This window comes from Nicotiana attenuata, unplaced genomic scaffold, assembly GCF_001879085.1.
Source record: "Nicotiana attenuata strain UT unplaced genomic scaffold, NIATTr2, whole genome shotgun sequence".
NCBI lineage: Eukaryota > Viridiplantae > Streptophyta > Magnoliopsida > Solanales > Solanaceae > Nicotiana > Nicotiana attenuata.
This window is the reverse complement of record NW_017672139.1, coordinates 35,001-54,420: the sequence shown is the minus strand read 5'-3', so window position 1 is coordinate 54,420 and position 19,420 is coordinate 35,001. Positions and strand designations below refer to the sequence as shown.

The 19,420-nt window shown below is 37.4% G+C and overlaps 1 protein-coding gene across 1 annotated transcript; it reads left to right on the top strand.

The window, feature by feature from the left end:
* Positions 1-2,321: 2,321 nt before the first annotated feature.
* Positions 2,322-5,575, top strand: LOC109212014 (probable WRKY transcription factor 31). The gene is made up of 6 exons (XM_019375622.1): positions 2,322-2,780; positions 2,874-2,972; positions 3,090-3,254; positions 3,377-3,667; positions 3,980-4,093; positions 4,688-5,575. Exons 1-6 carry the CDS (start codon positions 2,490-2,492, stop codon positions 5,276-5,278), a joined length of 1,551 nt encoding a protein of 516 aa, XP_019231167.1. The 5' UTR covers positions 2,322-2,489; the 3' UTR covers positions 5,279-5,575.
* The last annotated feature ends 13,845 nt before the right edge of the window (positions 5,576-19,420 follow it).

The window sequence follows — 19,420 nt, the reverse complement described above, 5'->3', positions numbered from 1 at the left end:
AATAGGTTGACATAAACTGAGACAGAAGAAGTAATTTACAACCTAGTCTAGTATTAATATGGTCTGATATGAGCCTAAATGCACGTAAGCTTTCGCAATACATCACTAGTAAAATCTAACTCTTACTTCTTCATACATTTAACATTACGCTTATAGTTTTTCATTGTCAAACTTGTTTAAAGTGTTACTTATTTAGATATTATTTATTTCTTCCATTTCAATTTACATGATATATTATCTTATTAATCCGTCAAAATAAATAATATTTTTTATACTTAAAAATAATTTAACTTTAAACGTTATATTTTATCTATTTTGTTCTTAATATGAAAATTTTTTAGTCATACAAATATTATTATAAAATATTTTATAATTACAAATTTCAAAAAAATAAAAAATTCTCAAAGTTTCTGTTGAGTCAAATTATGTTACACAAATAGAGTACAGTGATATTTTTCTCATTGGTCGGAAACGACTAACTTTAAAATAGTTTTTGAATAATATCCTTCGACTTTTAAAAAATATAATAAAATATATTTTCAACTTTTTTTTCCATCTTTACTCAAATAGCCGTCCATATTAATTGTTTATTTTTTTAACTATATACATAGTTTATACATTAATTATACACAATTATACATATATAATAGATAAATTATGCATATATTATTTATTCACCGATTATTTTAATTTAAACGGTTGGATAAACGACTATTTGACTTAATTATTCTAAAATATTCGGGGCCTTCCCTAGACAGAGAAGCCAAAATTCTACTGCCAAAAGAGTCAACAAATGGTCCCTTTTAGGATCTGTGACAGGTTTGGTGTGAGGGGAAGGAGTTGGCTCCGTGTAGAAACCGTGGGTCCCGAGAAGTTTCCTGCGCAGTCTCGTAGGAATACTATACTACCTAGTCTACCACAGACTCCTAAAAAAAGAAATTACTCCTATTAAAAACAATATAAAAGGAAGTTAAGGTGCTGTTATAGATTTCAACGTGCTCGGTTAAGTTGATAGGTTTAAAAATTTTAAATTTATCAGCTGTTCATGTAAGCTAATTGGACAATTACGTAGTTTTAAAATTAATCCAACTATTACATCATTTAAAAATTAGTGCAAATAAGTCTATATGTTAAGTAGTTGATTGAAGTCGGTCATAATATTAAACGAACGAAAATCAAATCCAAGTAATGAAGAAAGTATGTTGACATCAAGAGGAGTTATCAATGAGCTGTAATGAAGATACTGGAAGACCATAGTTCAAATAGCAGCAAGAAGAAAACATTAGGTCTTTTTTTTTTTTTTTGCTTTCCGCCCGTTCGAGATCCTTATATATAAATTCAAGAAGCTAGAAGACCATAGTTCGAATAGCAGCAAGAAGAAAATATTAGGTTTCTTTTTTTTCTTTTTTGGTCTGAATTTTAATGGAGTCAATTTTTTGTTTTTATTTCTCTGAATATATATTGATGGAATCATTATTTTTTGTTTTTCACCCATCCTGTATTCGCATTGAAGTTTTATTAATTTAAATTTATGTTAGATAGGATCCTATTAAAGTGAAAGTGCCCCGGCACGTATTTAAAGCCCGTTTGGACATATTTTTTTTTTTTCAAAAAATTTTCACTTTTTTCGAAATCAGTGTTTGGCCATAAAATTTATAATTTTCACTTGAAGATGAATTTTGGAATTTTTCGAAAATTTAAAAAACTCCAAAAAGTTATTTTTCAAAATTTTCACTCAGATCACTCACACAACTTCCAAAACAACCCAAAATTATATTCATCTCCAAACATAATTCTAATTTTCAAAGACCAATTTTATTTTTATTTTGGAATATTACAATTCTTATGTCCAAACGCCCACTTAATTATTTCAGATAAGCGCAAACTAAGCGAAAAGAACCGCTATCAAAAATAAAAAGGCCAAAAAAGAAAAACATGAACATTCAATTAAAAATAGCATTAAACCTAGTCGTGAGTGAGCCGAGAAGCTTGTCCTTCAAAATAGTTGACTTTGTTCTTCTTCTCACAGGCATTTTCATCACGTGGAAGGCGCCGCAGTATTCGGGCCGGTGGATTTCTTCTTCTTCTATGCTTTATTGCGAACAAGTCAAACACAGTCTTGACGATTTGAGACGAAACCCGCCTTAATCATGGGTCCCACTGCCACCTGTCGCCCACCCTTGACGCACCACCTTACGTTTATTTTCTCAAAAATCTTCTCCTCTCTTTTCTCCACGATTTGACCACACACACCTTTTCTACACGCATCAAATCAACTTAATTGTTTGCTCTACGTAAGTCTACCATCAAATAGAGTAACTCTTTATATATACCTGTGTCCATTGCATCTGTAAAAAATTTCTTAGACCCTTCAAAATCAGTTTTTTCTTTATTTCACCTTTCATATTTCTCTTCTTCTTATCTTGATCTTACACCATTGTTTTTTCTCTTTGCTTTGGATATATATTCCTTCTTTGGTTTCTTGATTTATGGACAAAGCTGGATGGGGACTTACCCTTGAAAATATTTCTGAACATCAAGTGGGGTTCTTCAAGAACAAGCCAGTTTATGGTTTTAACTTAAGTCCTAGGTTGAATAACATGAATATGAACCCTAGGGAGGAGCAAGCTTCTTTTTCATCAGCTGATGAGAAAAGGGTGATGTTAAATGAAGTTGATTTCTTCTCTGATAAGAGGATCATGCCTATGGATGTTGTTATAAAGAAGGAAGATTCTCATGGTGAAAATACTACGAGTACGAGGTCTGAATTGCTTGTAAATGTAAGTGATATGATCGACTACTTTTTTTTCTTGTTTATTCAAATTGACCATAAAATTGTTCATATTCTAATGATGGATCCCTTTAATATATAGACTGGTTTGCAACTTGTGAGTGTGAACACTGGTAGTGATCAATCAACGGTGGATGATGGGATTTCATCAGAGATAGAAGATAAAAGAGCCAAAATTGAGGTAATTATATGAAGACTATAATTTGTTTGACCACAAAATCCTCAATTAAGTTGTAGTACTTTCCTTGATTTTGTTATTGAATTATATCTAATTTTGTTTTGTCTTAATTCACACCAGTTGGCACAATTGCAAGTTGAACTCGGAAGAATGAATGCTGAAAATCAGCGTTTGAGAGAGATGCTTACTCAGGTCAGCAACAATTATACTGCACTTCAGATGCATCTTGTCACACTCATGCAACAGCAGCAACAAAATATTTCAAGAACTCAAAATGACCACGAGGTATATATTTCCCAAGAATTGTTTTTTATTATAATTTTTAAGATTTATTGGACTGTATTTTAGTCTTCAATTGGTAATTAGTTTGAATAGTTAGTTTAAGTGTTTTCTAAAATTTTGTTCAGATTGTGGAAGCAAAGCATGAAGAAAAAGATGGAAATATGGTTCCAAGACAATTCTTAGAGTTAGGTCCAAATGACGAGCCATATTCTCTTAATTCCCATTATTCTTCATCAGAAGAAAGAACAGTTTCTGAATCACCTCGGAACAAGGGTATTGGTAGAGAAGAAACTCCAGAATCTGAAAGTAACAAGGTTCCCAAATTGAATTCCTCAAACCCAATTGATCAAGCAACAGATCAGGCAACCATGAGGAAAGCTCGTGTTTCTGTTCGTGCCCGATCAGAAGCTCCCATGGTACATCACTTTTTCTTAAGTTTAATTAGTTTGAATGTACTGTTTAAATGAAGAGTTTAACTCTATACACTGACAGCGTAAAAAATATTTTATACAATTTGACCGTTTATAAGAGAATTATACGCATGTTGATCTCTATGATACATTAATTATAACCCAGTGAAGATGGTAACTAACATGTTAAATTACATGGATAATGTAAGAAAAAATTACTATATTCTGTGTATAACTTATCCTTCAATATTAAAATATGCTACTGGTGGTACCTATTTAGCATGTAAAACATTTATTCATATATTGGAATATTTGCAGATTAGCGACGGATGCCAGTGGAGAAAATATGGACAAAAGATGGCGAAAGGCAATCCATGTCCCCGAGCTTATTATCGATGCACCATGGCTGTAGGTTGTCCAGTGCGCAAACAGGTACTGCTTATTATCAATTTTGAACTCCTCTTCAATTTATTACCAACTGTTAGAACTTATATATTGGAGTTTATACCCTATGTATCTTATTTGCTTAATGAAGTTTTATACCATCATCCGTAAATTGATACTCCCTCCGGTCCAAAATAAGTGATTTTTTGGCTTTTTTCCTGTGGTCCAAAATAAGTGATTTTTCCAGATTTCAAGAATGAATTAATTATTTTTTCCTACATTGTCCTTGGAGTAAATAGTGTTGGATTATATGTTAGGAGTGTTTATGTGAGATAGTAAAGGTTAATATGGTCAATTCCATTGCTAATTAATGCTAAAATGTTGATTTCTTAATGTGTGAAAACATCCAAAAAATCACTTATTTTGGACCGGAGGAAGTATACAACATGTGACTTTTGATATCAAACTTGATATAATAACCTGAAATTAGACTACTAATAACCTGTTAAAATCGGTGAAATTGCACTAATAGTATAAATTTTGGTTATACTATCAGAGTATAACTTAAAAATTATTATAGTAAAGTGTGAGTTTGATAAATTGACGTGAAGTCTAAAAAGTTGCTTTGTTTAAATTGTCCAGGTGCAAAGGTGTGCTGAGGACAGGACAATTTTGACTACAACTTATGAAGGAACACATAACCACCCCCTACCACCAGCAGCCATGGCTATGGCATCAACAACATCAGCTGCTGCAAATATGCTGCTTTCAGGTCCCATGCCAAGTGCAGACGGATTAATGAATCCGAATTTCATAGCGCGGACTATTCTTCCGTGTTCGCCAAGCGTGGCAACCATTTCAGCATCAGCACCTTTTCCAACTATAACATTGGACCTAACTCAAAACCAAAATTCATTATCGCCTTATCATCAAAGAACTCATCCAACTGCTCAATTTCAAGTTCCTTTTCCAATAGGCCCTCATAATCCAAATTTTATTACTTCAATGCCACCACCACCAATGCCTCAGAGTTTACATAACCAATCAAAGTTTTCAGGCCTACAAGTTTCTCAAGACATTCATCATCAACCTCCACAACATGCACTGAACCAACCATCATTTTCTGACACACTTAATGCTGCCACGGCGGCCATCACAGCGGATCCCAACTTCACGGCCGCTCTGGCCGCCGCCATCTCGTCCATTATTACTGGTTCTCAAAAAGAACAGTAGTAGTTGTGATATCTTTGTAAAACTGTTAATTACTACTCTAATAGTTTCTTCATTGTTTTTTCCTTTTTTGATCTCTGAGGCTATTTTGGACTGAAACTATTGAAGTTGAATATACATGTTCATATCTTTTTGTTTGACGTTGTGTTCGTATCCGGAGGGAAAGGGGTTTTAGGAGACGAATGATATATTTTCATTCTTTCATTTTGTTACCTTCAAAATATTCTGGTTTTGTATTTCGGTATGTACATGAAACGAAGCAGTATATTAGTCGTTGCTTAATCACATCCCTTTTTTCAATACTGTGTTGGAGCTAAATAAATACCTCTGTGTAAATATTTTTATTGTACCATTCGATTTCCTAATAGTCTGATTTGAAGAGAAAAAACTGAAAAGAGTAGACAAAGTTGAGATAGAAAATAATCGCCAAGATACGACAAGAAGTAGCAATCAAATGTTTGAAAGGTATGTTTAGATACAATTTAATGAATATACGGACAGTATTGTTTAACTTAAAATTTGGATAATAAGTTAAACCAATTAAATTTATAGTATTATACCACAAGCAATCGTTTCTATTCAATTGAATCTATCATATTAAGTGAAAAGCAGATCGAGCAAATCAAATTGTTTACCTGTCAAACGGTATAGTTGAATTTGTTGCGTGGTTCACTAATTTTATCCCAAAATGATAAATAAATTAAATGAAAAATTTGACTTAGCGTTGAAATCTAAAGAAATAGCAAGGTTGGTTCTGGGAGTAAGGCTTCCGAGGACAGCGATAAGAACAGTACTAGATAGAAAATAAAGTTATATTATTCAGCTTGAGAATAAAATGTAGCATAAGTTTTTTTCCAAAGATTTCCTCCATTAAAATGATTGTTGAAGCCACTAATTATAGCTATACCTAGGTAACAAGATCCTAGGATCAAACCTCTCTTAAATGACAATAAAGGGGGCCATTGATGAATATGTAACGGTAGGCCATGAATGCCAAAATTCTCTGCAGCAGCTGCATATTTAATACTAAGGAATATTCTTCATTAAATATCATCTGGTGAAACATCCGTTTGCTCCCGTTGGCAGTGTTCCCATCAAGATCTACCCCGTACCAACCGAAGCCGTTGTCCTCGGTCTTGGTTTTCACTCGATTTATCTTCTGAGTGCCTCCGGTTCCACGCGTCTCGCCATCATTCGAGCATTTAATATAAACCAATTTTATTCTATATAGATAGTTCTCCTGCTTTCCGGTGGCACATCTTTGTGTCATCGAAAAGTTGGTGAAGATTCCTTTCGTGGCGGGAAATTTTCTGAACCCTTCTAAATAGTTTCTAATGCTTGACAAGACACATATCTCCTCGCATTTAATACCCTGAACACGTGTTACCCCATGATTTAGCAATATTTTCACAGGTTCTCGAGCTAATCATGACCACGATTTTAGCCGACTATACCTTTACTTATATGCCTCATTCTTCTTCTTTCACTTCTAACAACTTCATAAGCTTTCTTAACCTCTTTGCACTTAGCTTCCTTCTGCTTTCATATCTCTCCGATCTTCTTCAAAAAGCTCTATCATATCCTTATTATTATGGCTTCCCCCCACTAAATCTTCCAAGAACTCCGGTTTTCTCTTCGGTGGAAGCCCGAAGAGGAGTAAACATAAGGAAGTTGATGCTGATGATGATCCTCCTATGGTGTGCACCATCATACCTAAACATCTGAACACTACCAAAGATTTCGAAGAGAAGTTCCCCACTTCAAACCCTCAAACTTGGGCGGTTGGTAAATATCCATCTTCTATTCACCCTTCTAGTATTCTTGCTATGAAGGAGGTCTGTAACTGCCATGCCCTAGTATTATTGCTCCGATCTGGTGGAGCGGGTAACCTTCACTAAGAAGATTTTCATGTACGTTTACACGTACCCCTTAACTTTGGGCACATTCTCATTCAGAGGGGGACTTGACCCCATGATTTTGGAGTTTCGCCACCGGTATCAAGTCTGCTTGGCACAAGTAGGCCCCTCCCTGTGGCGAACGGTGGCTAGTCTGTAGTGGCTGTGCTTGGAAACGAGGGAGACCCTCACCCTAGCACATATGATGAACCTCTACTCCACCAAACTTATTTGTGGGGGAGTAATAAATTTTAGCAAGCATGGCCACCATGCTTTGCTTACCATCATGGATGATGACAATGACCATGGATGGATGGAGAGGTTTGTCATCATTTCTACCAGGGATATCATCACGGACACAATTCTATCTTTCCCTGAATCTTGGAATCGTTCACGTAAGTTCAAAACCTATATCTTTCTCCGAAAAAGTGAAAGTGCAAGAGGGGGGTGAATTGCTTATTTTTAACAACTTTTATCAGTGGTTGACCAGATCAACTATTAGTCGACTTGAGGTAAGGATAAGATAATGATAATAAATGCAGAATTTAAATGCAGGAAGTAAAGACACCGAAATTTTTATACTGGTTCAGATTCAATGTGAATCCTAGTCGAGTCCCCTTGGGTTGCAAGGGTGTTCTCTTTCAGTGATTGTTGTTTCGTGAGTATAGACTGAATGGCGTAGCTTTACAACAATAACTTAGTCTCTATATCTCTATTCTCTTTTCTTGATACAATGCCTCACTAGTGTTTATCTCTTTTTCTTTTCTCTCTTAGTTACACGCAGATCTAATGAAACTACAATGCTTGTTCGGAGTAGACCAAAAAGAGGGTAGATGGTTCGATCAAAGTATGTGTCTCCAAGTCTTAAGGTTACGTATAAATACTTTGTAGGAGACCGTTGAAACAGAAGAGATATGCCAACCCAAGAGATTTGATCCTTGGAAGAAATTGATTCTTTCCAAGAATAAGGTTAATTCACGTTACTCTTCCTTGACAGCTTTCCATCTTTAAGTTTTGATAGCTGCCAGATTTGCTCCTTGAATCTGGTTCCTTGCAGTAATAGCTTCTGATTGATTATCTTGCCGGATCTTCAGTGCTTCTTTTCCTTTTTAACGCTGATTCCTTTCCTTTGATTACTTCAATCAATCCTTTTGAATGCTTCAATCAATCTCTGATTGATTTCTTCCTTCAGCTTTGATTGCTTCTCTTTTTGCACTTCGATCTTGGTTGATTTCCTTGAGTCCCTACACCAAAAGCAATTATATTATTTTTCACCATTAAAACTAAAACCTAACAATCTCCCCCTTTTGATGATGACAAAAAAGAATATATATAAACACCAGTTAACTTCTCTGTATTTTACTCCCCCTCAATGATGCAGTTGACTCCCCCTCAATAGGTACCGTTGGGACTACTTCGTTTAGTCGACTTATCTTGTAGGATCTATTGTCGACTCCCCCTGCAATGGATGTACCTGCACGAATATATGTATAGCCTTCTCCCCCTTTTTGACATCAGCAAAGAGGGGATAAAAAATAAGAATACACCAGATACTAAAGCAGAATACATAACATAAGATGCATGAGAGGCATGCAGATTTATAGTAAAACAAAGCAAAAAATCATCCAACGACTGGTTATCCAGTCCAAAACAGCAAAACAAAAAAATTGTTTGAAACTTCGACACTAATGACGCAAGAAATAGAATAGAGTGTTGCAAATCGCCTCCTTCAGTTGTTCAAAGCTGGCATTAGCTGAGTCGGTCACTCCATCAAGCTTGTCGTGTACTTCCTTGAATGCCCTGACTACGTTTTCCCTAACTCTGAGTATTGCAACCCTTATCTTTGAAACATCAGACCCTGTCTCTTTGGAGATTGCATGTATATCCCCAACAGTGGACTAAGTAGCAACAAGGAGATCTTTGATGGTGTTCAGTTGGTTGTAAATGGCAGTCAGTTTCTCAACAAGGCCAGGATTACTAAGATTGTGATGGGAAGCAGAGGCTTTGGTCTTGGGATCAGGTTGAACATGCTTGACTTCACTTTCCTGTTTCTTAACCCAGGAGCCCTTCACACACACATACCCCATACTAGCAAATGCCCTAGAATTGTAAGATTTTGAAACAGAGATGAAGGGATATTCAGAGATAGAGATATTGTGAGCTTCAAGAATGTGAGTGATGGCCATGTCATAGGGTAGACTGGTGGCATCATCAGCACTTTCAATCATCAAATTTATGACCAGGAGGACATTTTGATCTTGAGTTTGGTTACAAGGTAGTAGACAAGAAAGGTATTTTGAGAGAAGGTGAAGAAAGAGCCAGTACGAGGGAGTAGAGTAGTTGCAACAATGTGGGCTAGAACACGAGTTTCAAAGCTAACATCACTTGGACCTAACTGGTTAGGGAGGGATTCATATGAACACTCAGCAATACAACATTTTGCTTGATCAAAGGTGATTTCAAAGTCATTAGGCCAAGAATTTTTGAAAAGCATAGGAAAACCAGAATACTTACACCGAAAAATTGAGTCAAACATGGCACAATAAGAACAATGCGCTTTCCTAACACTAATGATTCCAACTTGTCAGACTTACTAGAGAGAAGATTGGCATAAAACATTCTCACCAAGAGTTCATAGACTTTAGGAGGGGGAACAAATAGGAATTTTGACCAACCTTTATAAACAAACAGATTTTTTACCTTACAGTTTAAGGTTTCCATGTTATCAAGGTTGACTACTCCGCCATGAGCGATTGGCTTGTCTTTCAGAGCAATGAAAAAATCCATGTTTGGAGAATCCAAGAATTTAGGTCAGATTCTAAAGAACTTGAAAGATCTATTTTGGATTTCTTTGGAGTAAATGATTCAGAAGGTTCTTCCAAAGGCCTTTTTCCTAGGGCTTTTTCTCCTAGAGGATGAGAATGATCTGAGAGTTCTGCCTGAGAGGAGGCAAAATGTTCTGAGTGGCCGGACCCTAGGTCTACATGTTCAGGTGGCTGGGAAGAAGGTTTTCCTCTGGAACGAGTACTTTTCTTGGTGGAGCCCGAGGGATTTTTTGAGTTTTTAGCCATGAAGTAAACTGTTTGGAGAGAGTTTCGGAGAGGGTTTTTGGGAGGGTTTCTAGGCGATGGGAACGATGGAGATTGAAAGAGGGTTTCAGAGATTAAAAAGGGATTTCTGACGGTTGGGTACAAGAAAGGAAAGGGTGTCAATTGAACAGGCGTGATGATTGGTTTTCCTTTCTTGAAAGCTGCAACTAATGGGAAATGAGAGGAAAAGAGAGGGAATTCGGAGGCGAAATTAATGACTATGAAAAGAAAAAGTTTAAACATTAGGCATACAAGATATAACAATATCACATAGGTCCTAATATTAATGATTAATGAAAATAATACCAAGTAATTCTCTTAAAGAGCAAAATCTATCTTCATGCAAAGGCTTATTGAAAATATCTGCTAATTGATCAGTAGTACCAACAAAAGATTATACTATATTTCCCTTAAGAACATGATCTTTAATGAAATGATGGTTGATGTCTATATGCTTAGCCCTAGAGTGATGCATAGGATTTTTTGTGAGACATATATCACTAGAGTTATCACAGAAAATTGGAATGGGTTTAAAAAATAGTTCATAGTCACCCAATTAATGATACATCCATAATAGTTGTGCAAAACACTGTCCAATGACGATATACTCAGCCTCAATTGTGGATAATGCAACTGATCCTTGCTTTTTACCGTTCCAAGATATCAGTGTTTTTCCAAGTAATTGACATGTCCTGCTGGTGCTTTTTCTATCTTCCTTATCACTTGAAAGATCAACATCTAAAAAATCTTGTAGTTTTAAATTGTTAGAGCGTGGATACCTTAATTCGTGAGAAACAGTTCCAATTAATGAGATATCAAATAATTCTCTTTACTGCAGTCAGATGTGATTCTTTAGGAGCTGACTGAAACCTGGCACATTTACAAACACTAAACATAATATCTAGTCGACTAGTAATTAGATAAAGAAGAGAGCCAATCATTCCACGATATGTAGTTTCATCAATAGGATTTCCCTGTTCATCTTTGTCAAGACTCGTTGAAGGACTCATTGGTGTGCCAATGTCTTTAGCACTACTCATACCAGACTTCTGAATCAACTCCTTTGTGTATTTTGTCTAACATATAAACGTTCTTTCTTTAGATTGTTGAATTTGAAGTCCAAGAAAGAACGTTAGCTCTCCCATCATACTCATTTCAAACTCACTTTGCATAAGATTCGAAAATTCCTTGCACAGAAGAGGATTAGCACTACCAAAAATAATATCATAAACGTAAACTTGAATAATGAGATTACCTTCTGATGATCTTTTAATAAAAAGGGTAGTGTCTACTTTACCTCTTGTAAATTCGTGATCAAGAAGAAATGAGCTTGGTCTTTCATATCATGCTCGTGGAGCTTGTTTGAGTCCATACAATGCTTTGGTCAATTTGTACACATGGTAGGGAAACTTTGAATCTTCAAATCCAGGAGGTTGTTTTGCAAATACTTCCTCCTCAATGAAACCATTTAAAAAGGCACTTTTGACATCCATCTGAAAGAGCCTAAATCTTTTAAAGGATGCATATGCAAGAAGAATTTGTATTGATTCCAGTCGAGCTACTAGGGAAAAGGTTTCGTCGCAGTCGACTCCTTCCTGTTGTGAGTATCCTTGAGCTACTAATCTGGCTTTTTTCTCACAACCTTTCCATCCTCATCTAGCTTATTTCTAAAAACCCATTTGTTCCAATTACAGGAGCGTTTTCAGGCTTAGGCAGCAGTTTCCACACTTGATTTTTGTCAAATTGATCTAGCTCTTCCTGCATTGCTTGTAACCAGCTTGAGTCTTTTAGAGATTCCTCTATTTTCTTTGGTTCAATCTGGGAAATCACTGCTATGTTTGGTTTCTTCTTGAGAGCTCCCCTGGTTTTCATTCCTTGGCTTGGGTCTCCTATGATAAACTTTTGAGGATATTCTGGTTCACTTCTCCATTCATTTGGACGAATTGTACTTGTATGAGTAGGGTTCGCAAATTGGTTAAAAGAAAACAGTTAACCGCCCATATTATCCACTAAAAAATGGGTTGGATAATGAACTTTTTGAAAACGGGTCAAATATGGATAAGAACCATATTATCCATTTAGAAAATGGATAATCAATAGGTAACCAATGGATAACCAATGGGTCTAACTTTTACATTTGTAAAGCCTCAAATTGGGGTTCCTCAAGTTAGGGAGACTAAGAATTCTCCCAAAAGTGATCATATGCAAGAAATCATGGATAATATAGTTACTCATATTATCCGCCGGTTAACCCGTTCTTTATCCATATTAATATGGGTCGGGTCAGATAATTTATCCGTTTTCGACCCGAACCATATCCGACCCGACCCGCCCGTATGCCACTCCTATGTATGAGTAGTTGAATCCTTCGAAGATTCCGATTAACTGTTGCTAATCTCATTAGTTGACTCCATGACACCATCTGGTTTATTAGTCGACTCCTGAGATTCGCTTGTCTCCTAAGTTTCTTGAATTTGATCTTCATCACCTGCAATAATTCCTTTCTCGGCCGAAGTGTTATTTTCATCAAAGATAACATGTACTGATTCTTCTATACATAGTGTGCATTTATTATAGACTCTAAAGGATCTACTATTTAATGAATAACCCCAAAAATACCTTCGTCACTTATTGTATCGAATTTTCCAAGATTGTTCTTACCATTATGGCGGATGAAACATTTGCTTCCAAACGGATGAAAGTAACTTATATTGGGTCGCTTACCTTACCACAATTCATAAGGAGTCTTCTTTAGGATGGGTCTTATGAGGCATCAGTTGAGAATATGACACGTTGTACTTACTCCTTCTGCCCAGAAGTAATTTGGCAATGAATATTCTAGTATCATAGTTCTTGCCATATCTTGCAGGGTCCTATTTTTCCGCTCAACAACTCCATTCTGTTGGGGTGACCTTGGAGCAGAGAAATTTTGGGTGTATCCTTGATTATTGCAATATCTTCAAATGCTCTACTTTCAAATTCTCCTCCATGATCACTTTGAATTGTTGTAATAAGATATCCCTTTTCTCTTTCGACTCTTTTACAGAAGATCTCAAAATTTTTCAAAGATTCATCTTTATGAGATAGAAGAATCACCCAAGTAAAGCGTGAGTAATCATCAACAATAACAAAAGCATATCATTTTCCTCTTATGCTAGCAGTTCTAATAGGTCCAAATAAGTCCATATGAAGCAATTGCAAAGGCTTTGATGTAGATACATTATCTTTGTTTTTGAAAGAGTTTCTGGCTTGTTTACTAATTTGACACGCATCACATATATGATTTCTAGAGAAATCGAGTTTAGATAAACCAATAACTAAATCATGCTTGGAAAGTTTCTCTATCAGATGCATGCTTGCATGACCAAGTTTCTTATGCCATAACCTTGGATCAACAGATATGGATGTTAAACAAATATGACCATCTGTATTTTCAAAACCTTCAAGAATATAGACAGTTCCATACCTTTTTCCTGGGAGCATTATTTTACCTGTCTCATCTTCAATAGCACAGCCTGTTTTCTTGAACTTTACTTCATACCCTGAGTCGCATAGCTGACTTATACTTAGAAGATTGTAGTTAAGTCCATCAACAAGATAAATTCAGTGATATCACAGTTATTATTGGAAGGAACCGTTCCGGTACCAACTATTTTTCCTTTTGAGTCATCACCAAATTTGACACTTCCTCCATCTATTTTTGTAACTTCTTTAAACAGGTTTTTGTCACCTGTCATTTGACTGGAACACACACTATCTAAGTACCATTTTCCTTTGTGACTCCTTCTGTGGTGTTCCAGCAAAATATAATTATCACTTCCTTTTAGGTACCCAAGCTTGCTTGGGTCCTTGTTGGTTAGTATTACTAGACTCAGGATTGTTTTTGGGTTTCCAAATCCACCGTGAGACGTTTGATTTACGAAATCGAAAAAAGAGTATTTATGTCCACTTTTGTTACAGTAGTGACACGTAGGTCCTGATCCATTTTTGGATCTTACATTTGTGTTAGTACTAGTGGACTCTGTTATGACAGGCCCTTCTCCAGTTGACTTGTAAGTTGCCTGGTTCGACTTGACAGAACTGTGACTGGTGGATTTGCGCACGCCATTTAGTTACATTTGCAATTCCTGAAACTCTTCTTGAAGTACTTCTTTTTCAATTTCGCATACTTCAAACTTGAGTTTCCAGTCTTTTTTTTTCTCTGTTGAGTCTCTTTAGTTCATTCATCATTTTTTAGACTCTTTCAAAGTAAGGTCAGAATATCCTGCAATTCATTACATCTTTCACAATTATAAGATCTTACCTCGCTTGTTTCACCTCGTACCATGAAGCAGTTCTCATTTTCATCTTTGCACTGGTCATCTGAAGTGTCCTCATCTGTCCAGCACCCCGAGAGTTTGTTCATGTCATTTTCCAGAATTGTCATGAAGCATAGGTTTGCTATCTCTTCGTGTTCTGAATTGTCTTCATCACTCACGCTTCCAAATGATTTGTTCTTGTTAAAACCTCTGGAAACCTTTCTTTCAGATCATGACATTTAGCTTGAACATGCCCAAATCTTCCACACTCATAGCATTTACCATCATTTTTCTCTTGTTCGCTATATTGCCTAGTTCGCCTGGGTGGTATCCTGCCTCTTCTTGTATTTTTGTATCTCCTCATTAAACAATCCATGTTCCTTGATAACATGGCAATTTCTTCTTGAAGAGCTTCAAGGTTGTCATCAATATCATTTCTGCTCTTTCAGTTGTACCTTGAAAGCAATTGTTTTCTTCTTTTCTTCCTGGCTTGTTTTCTTGAGATGAGTTTCTCGAAAGCTATAAGTTCTCCTCAAAGTTCATCGTATGATAATTTGTTCAAATCATGTGATTCAAGTGTAACCACTTTTGTCTGCCAAGTGGTGGGTAGACTTCTCAGAATTTTCCTAACTTGATCACCACTTGAGTATGGTTTGCCAAAAGCTTTTAGATCGCTAATGATTTTGCTGAATCTGGCAAACATCACTTCAATGGATTCTCGTTCTTTCATCTAAAAAGGTTCGTTGTCATGAACCAACATGTTGATATGGGTTTCTTTCACTTTACTGGTCCCTTCATAAGTAACTTCAAGTTTATCCCACATCTCTTTGGCTGCATCACAACTGGAGATTTTCTCATATTCTTCACCACTTATAGCATTATAAAGCAGATTCCTTGCTTTAGCATTAACTTTCACAACAGTCATTTGTTCATCTATGTATTCATCTATATCTTCAGGATCGGCAGGTGGTTAAGCAGCAGCCGGCAGAGGGTAGTTCCCCTTTTTGATAATTCGCCAAACCTTGAAATCATAAGACTTTGAGTATATTTCTATACGCACTTTACAGTGAGAGAAATATTATCCATTGAAATACGGTGGCCTCACTTGCGATGTTCCTTCTTGGAAGAGTGCTCCGACAATAACTTGATTTGCCATGATCTTTTCTCCCAAGCTGACGAAAAATGTGAGCCTTGCTCTGATACCAATTGAAAGTACGGGGGGGGGTGGGGGGGTAGGTGAAGTTGCGTTATTTTAACATCTTTTATCAGTAGTTGACTAGATAAACTATTAGTCAACTTGAGGTAAGGATAAGATAATAATAGTAAATGCAGAATTTAAATCCAGGAAGTAAAGACACCGAGATTTTTATACTGGTTCGGATTCAATGTGAATCCTAGTCCAGTCCCCTTGGGTTGCAAGGGTGTTCTCTTTCAGTGATCGTTATTTCATGAGTACAGATTGGATGGCATAGCTTTACACCAATAACTTAGTCTCTATATCTCTCTTCTCTTTTCTTGATACAATGGCTCACCAGTGTTTATCTCTTTTTCATCTCTCACCAATGGGTTCAGAAGATTCTAGAAATCACTACGCCAGAGACCCGCTGGTGGAAGGAGTTGGCCCTCAAATACAGGTGGAGCGCCAAGAATCACGGTAAACTGACTCTTCCTTCGTTCCACCTTTATACATAGGAAAACCTGCTAACCCTACCTTTTTGTTTAATTTAGGGTTTCCACAGGGTTCAGTTTCATGCCCTGAGGAGGATGCTTTGGTCGATCCCACCGAGGCTACGAGGTCGTTACAGGAGGCTTTCACCCAGACCGGTGCCCTTAGGTCTACTTCTGGTGCAGGTGCTTCCTCTCGTAATCCTCGGCTAGAGAACAAGCAACCAAAAAGGTCGCGTTTTTCCTCGATCGGGGTTAAAAATAAGAAAGTAAAGAAAGCCACGTCCGAGCTAGCCACAACCACTATGGTTATTGACGATGACGAGGAAGCTAGTGATGGAGAGGCTTACCTCCAAATGAGACAACGATCTTCATTAACTCAATAGAATGCTCAATCTGGAGAGCTTAAAATGCCAACCGAGGGCGAGCTATGGGAAAAATGGATTTGGTGGAGAATGTTGATTCTCCCTTTTCGGTCCCAATCGTTGCTTCTGGTCTTGTGAGGTCGAAAACCAGGCCTCTGCTGCTCGAGAATGTCTCCCGGCTCAACCTGACTCAATTGACTCTTCTAGTGCTGGTTCTGAGTTTTCGGGAACCAAGGAGGATCTTGAAGAGAATAATGATGAAGGCCAAGATCCTGCGCCGACGGCAGATCTGCCTACTTCTCCGTGTGGTGTAGATGCCTTTCTTCCCCCGAGTTCTAATGGTGATGAAGTTTAGCCTTTTTGCTTTCTTTTCTTTTGTTGTTTTCCTTTTGTATTTTTTTGTACTTATGCTGCTTGGAATGTTTAATAAATAAAAGTAACTTTTGATAAAGTATTGCGCAAGGTACATTCTTTTTGCGTCAAATTAAGTAAGGCTTTGGGTGTTTTTTCTTCTGATAGCTTTTGGGTTTTGGGCATAAATGCTTCCTTAACTAACCCTTTACTATGAGGGTTTCATAAGAGAGGGCCCTCTTATGTTTACAGTGCTCTTGAAGAGGACGTCTCCTGTCCATTCCAGCACTAGCATTTGAAGTTTTCAGTTATCTTTCAAATGATAAATCAGTTCATCGTTTGGATAAGACAAAAAGATAAAATAAAAGGACTTCATTTTTATTCATTCTATCTTCAAAGTACATAAGAATTCTTTTGCTAATACATGTAGCCAATTTGTACAACTTGTTTTCACGGGGCTAGCTGTGCTGTCCCTGGTCCTGATGAAACATTATTGTTCCCGGGTCTCGCAATCCCGATTTTTGTGGCAATCATGTTGCCTAATTCCCATACTATTCCCCTAGTGTTCGAATGTGAAATATGCGAATTCGAACACCGGAAGTCTTTCTCCTTTGAGGAAAAACACTTGTGAACGGTTGAATAGTCTTTGTTCCGATGGCAAGCTTTGTTTCCCGTTAGGAATTTTGCCATCGAGATAAAGATTATTTAACCATCCCATAGTGTCTTGTTGTTTCATTGCCTTGTCATTTAAAGGTCTTAACTCTGTTGATGACGTTTCCTTTGTAGTATGCTTTCCATTGCTTCCTCGTTAAAAACCTTGCAAGAAAAAACCCAATTGGGACAAAAGCTAGGCGAAAGAAAAAAAGAATACAGCACATACTTTCAGTATAAGCAGAATTCATTAAAAGTAATAACTTTTGAGGTGAGTCATGTTGTAGTTGCTCGACAATTTGACTCCGTATTGGTTCTCTAGTTCGTATGACCCTTTTCTGGTGACAACTAAAACCCGATAGGGGCCTCAAAACCAAGTCTCCTACTTTAAAAAAGTGGAGATTGGCCCTCTGGTTATTGTATCTTTCCATCCTTTGTTTCTAAGCCACCCTTCTTCTATGCGCGAAGTCCCTGCGTTCGTGAAACAACTCTAGTTTGACCAGCAATGCCTCATTATTTGCTTCTTCGTCCGCCCAAAAGTACCGCAAGGTCGGTTCTCCTACTTCCACCAGGATTAGAGATTCTGCTCCGATTACGAGAGAGAAAGGTGTCTCCCCCGTGCTCAACTTGGCCGTCATCCGGTATGCCCATAGCACTCCCGGTTACTCTTTGGGCCGCTTGCCCTTGGTTGTTACCAACCTCCTTTTGTGTTTTTGAATAATCATCTTATTGGTAGATTCCGCCTGCCCATTTTCATTCGGATGGTATGGTGAAGATGTGATTCTTTTAATTTTCAAGTCTTCAAGAAATTTTGTAACTTTGGAGCCTATGAACTATGGTCCGTCGTCGCAGGCAATCTCTTTCAGTATCCCAAACCGGAAAATTATATTTTCCCACAACAAATCAACCCTTTTGCACTCATCGATCTTTTGGTAGGGACCCGCATCAACCCATTTAGTGAAGTGATCAATTAAAATTGAAAGAACACTTACCTTCCCGGGACCCAGTGGCAGCGACCCAACTATATCCATCCCCCATTTTGTGAATGGCCATGGGGACAACATCGAATGTAGAAGTTCTGCCTGTTAGTGCACCAACTGTGCATGGCGTTTACACTTGTCACATTTCTGTACGAATGCCTTCACGTCTTGTTCCGTCCGGGGCCAATAGTATCCTCTTCTAACTAGTTTTAGCACCAACGAATCAGCATCGGAATGATTCCTGCATATCCCTTCATGAACCTCTCTCATGACGTAATCTACCTCCGAGGCTCCTAAACATCGGGCCAATGGGCCTTGGAATGACCTTCTATATAGCTTCCCCCTAGAGGTTGTAGCGAGTTGCTTTAGTGCGGAGTGCTCGGGATGCCTTCAGGTCTTTGGGGAGCTTGCCAAGCTGAAGGTAATCGATGAACTCATTCCTCCAGTCCCAGACTAGGTTGGTTGTATTTACTTTACGATAACCGTCCACATCCAGTATCGAATGCATAAGCTGCACGACAGTACCAGAATTTGATCCCTTCATCTATGTGGACGACCCCAAATTGGACAATGCATCTGCTTCTACGTTCTCTTTTCTCGGGATGTGGGAGATCGACCACTCACTGAAACGTGTGATCAAAGTTTCAACTTTAATCACATACTGTAGCATGCGTACCTCCTTTATGTCAAAGATCCCATACAGTTGGTTTACCACCAGCTGCAAATCACATTTGATTTCTATGACCTCGGAGCCAAGTCCCCGGGCGAATTCGAGTCTTGCAATCAACGCGCCATACTCGGCTTCATTGTTAGTTAAAGGAATAATTTTTATGGCCTACCTCAGGGTTGCT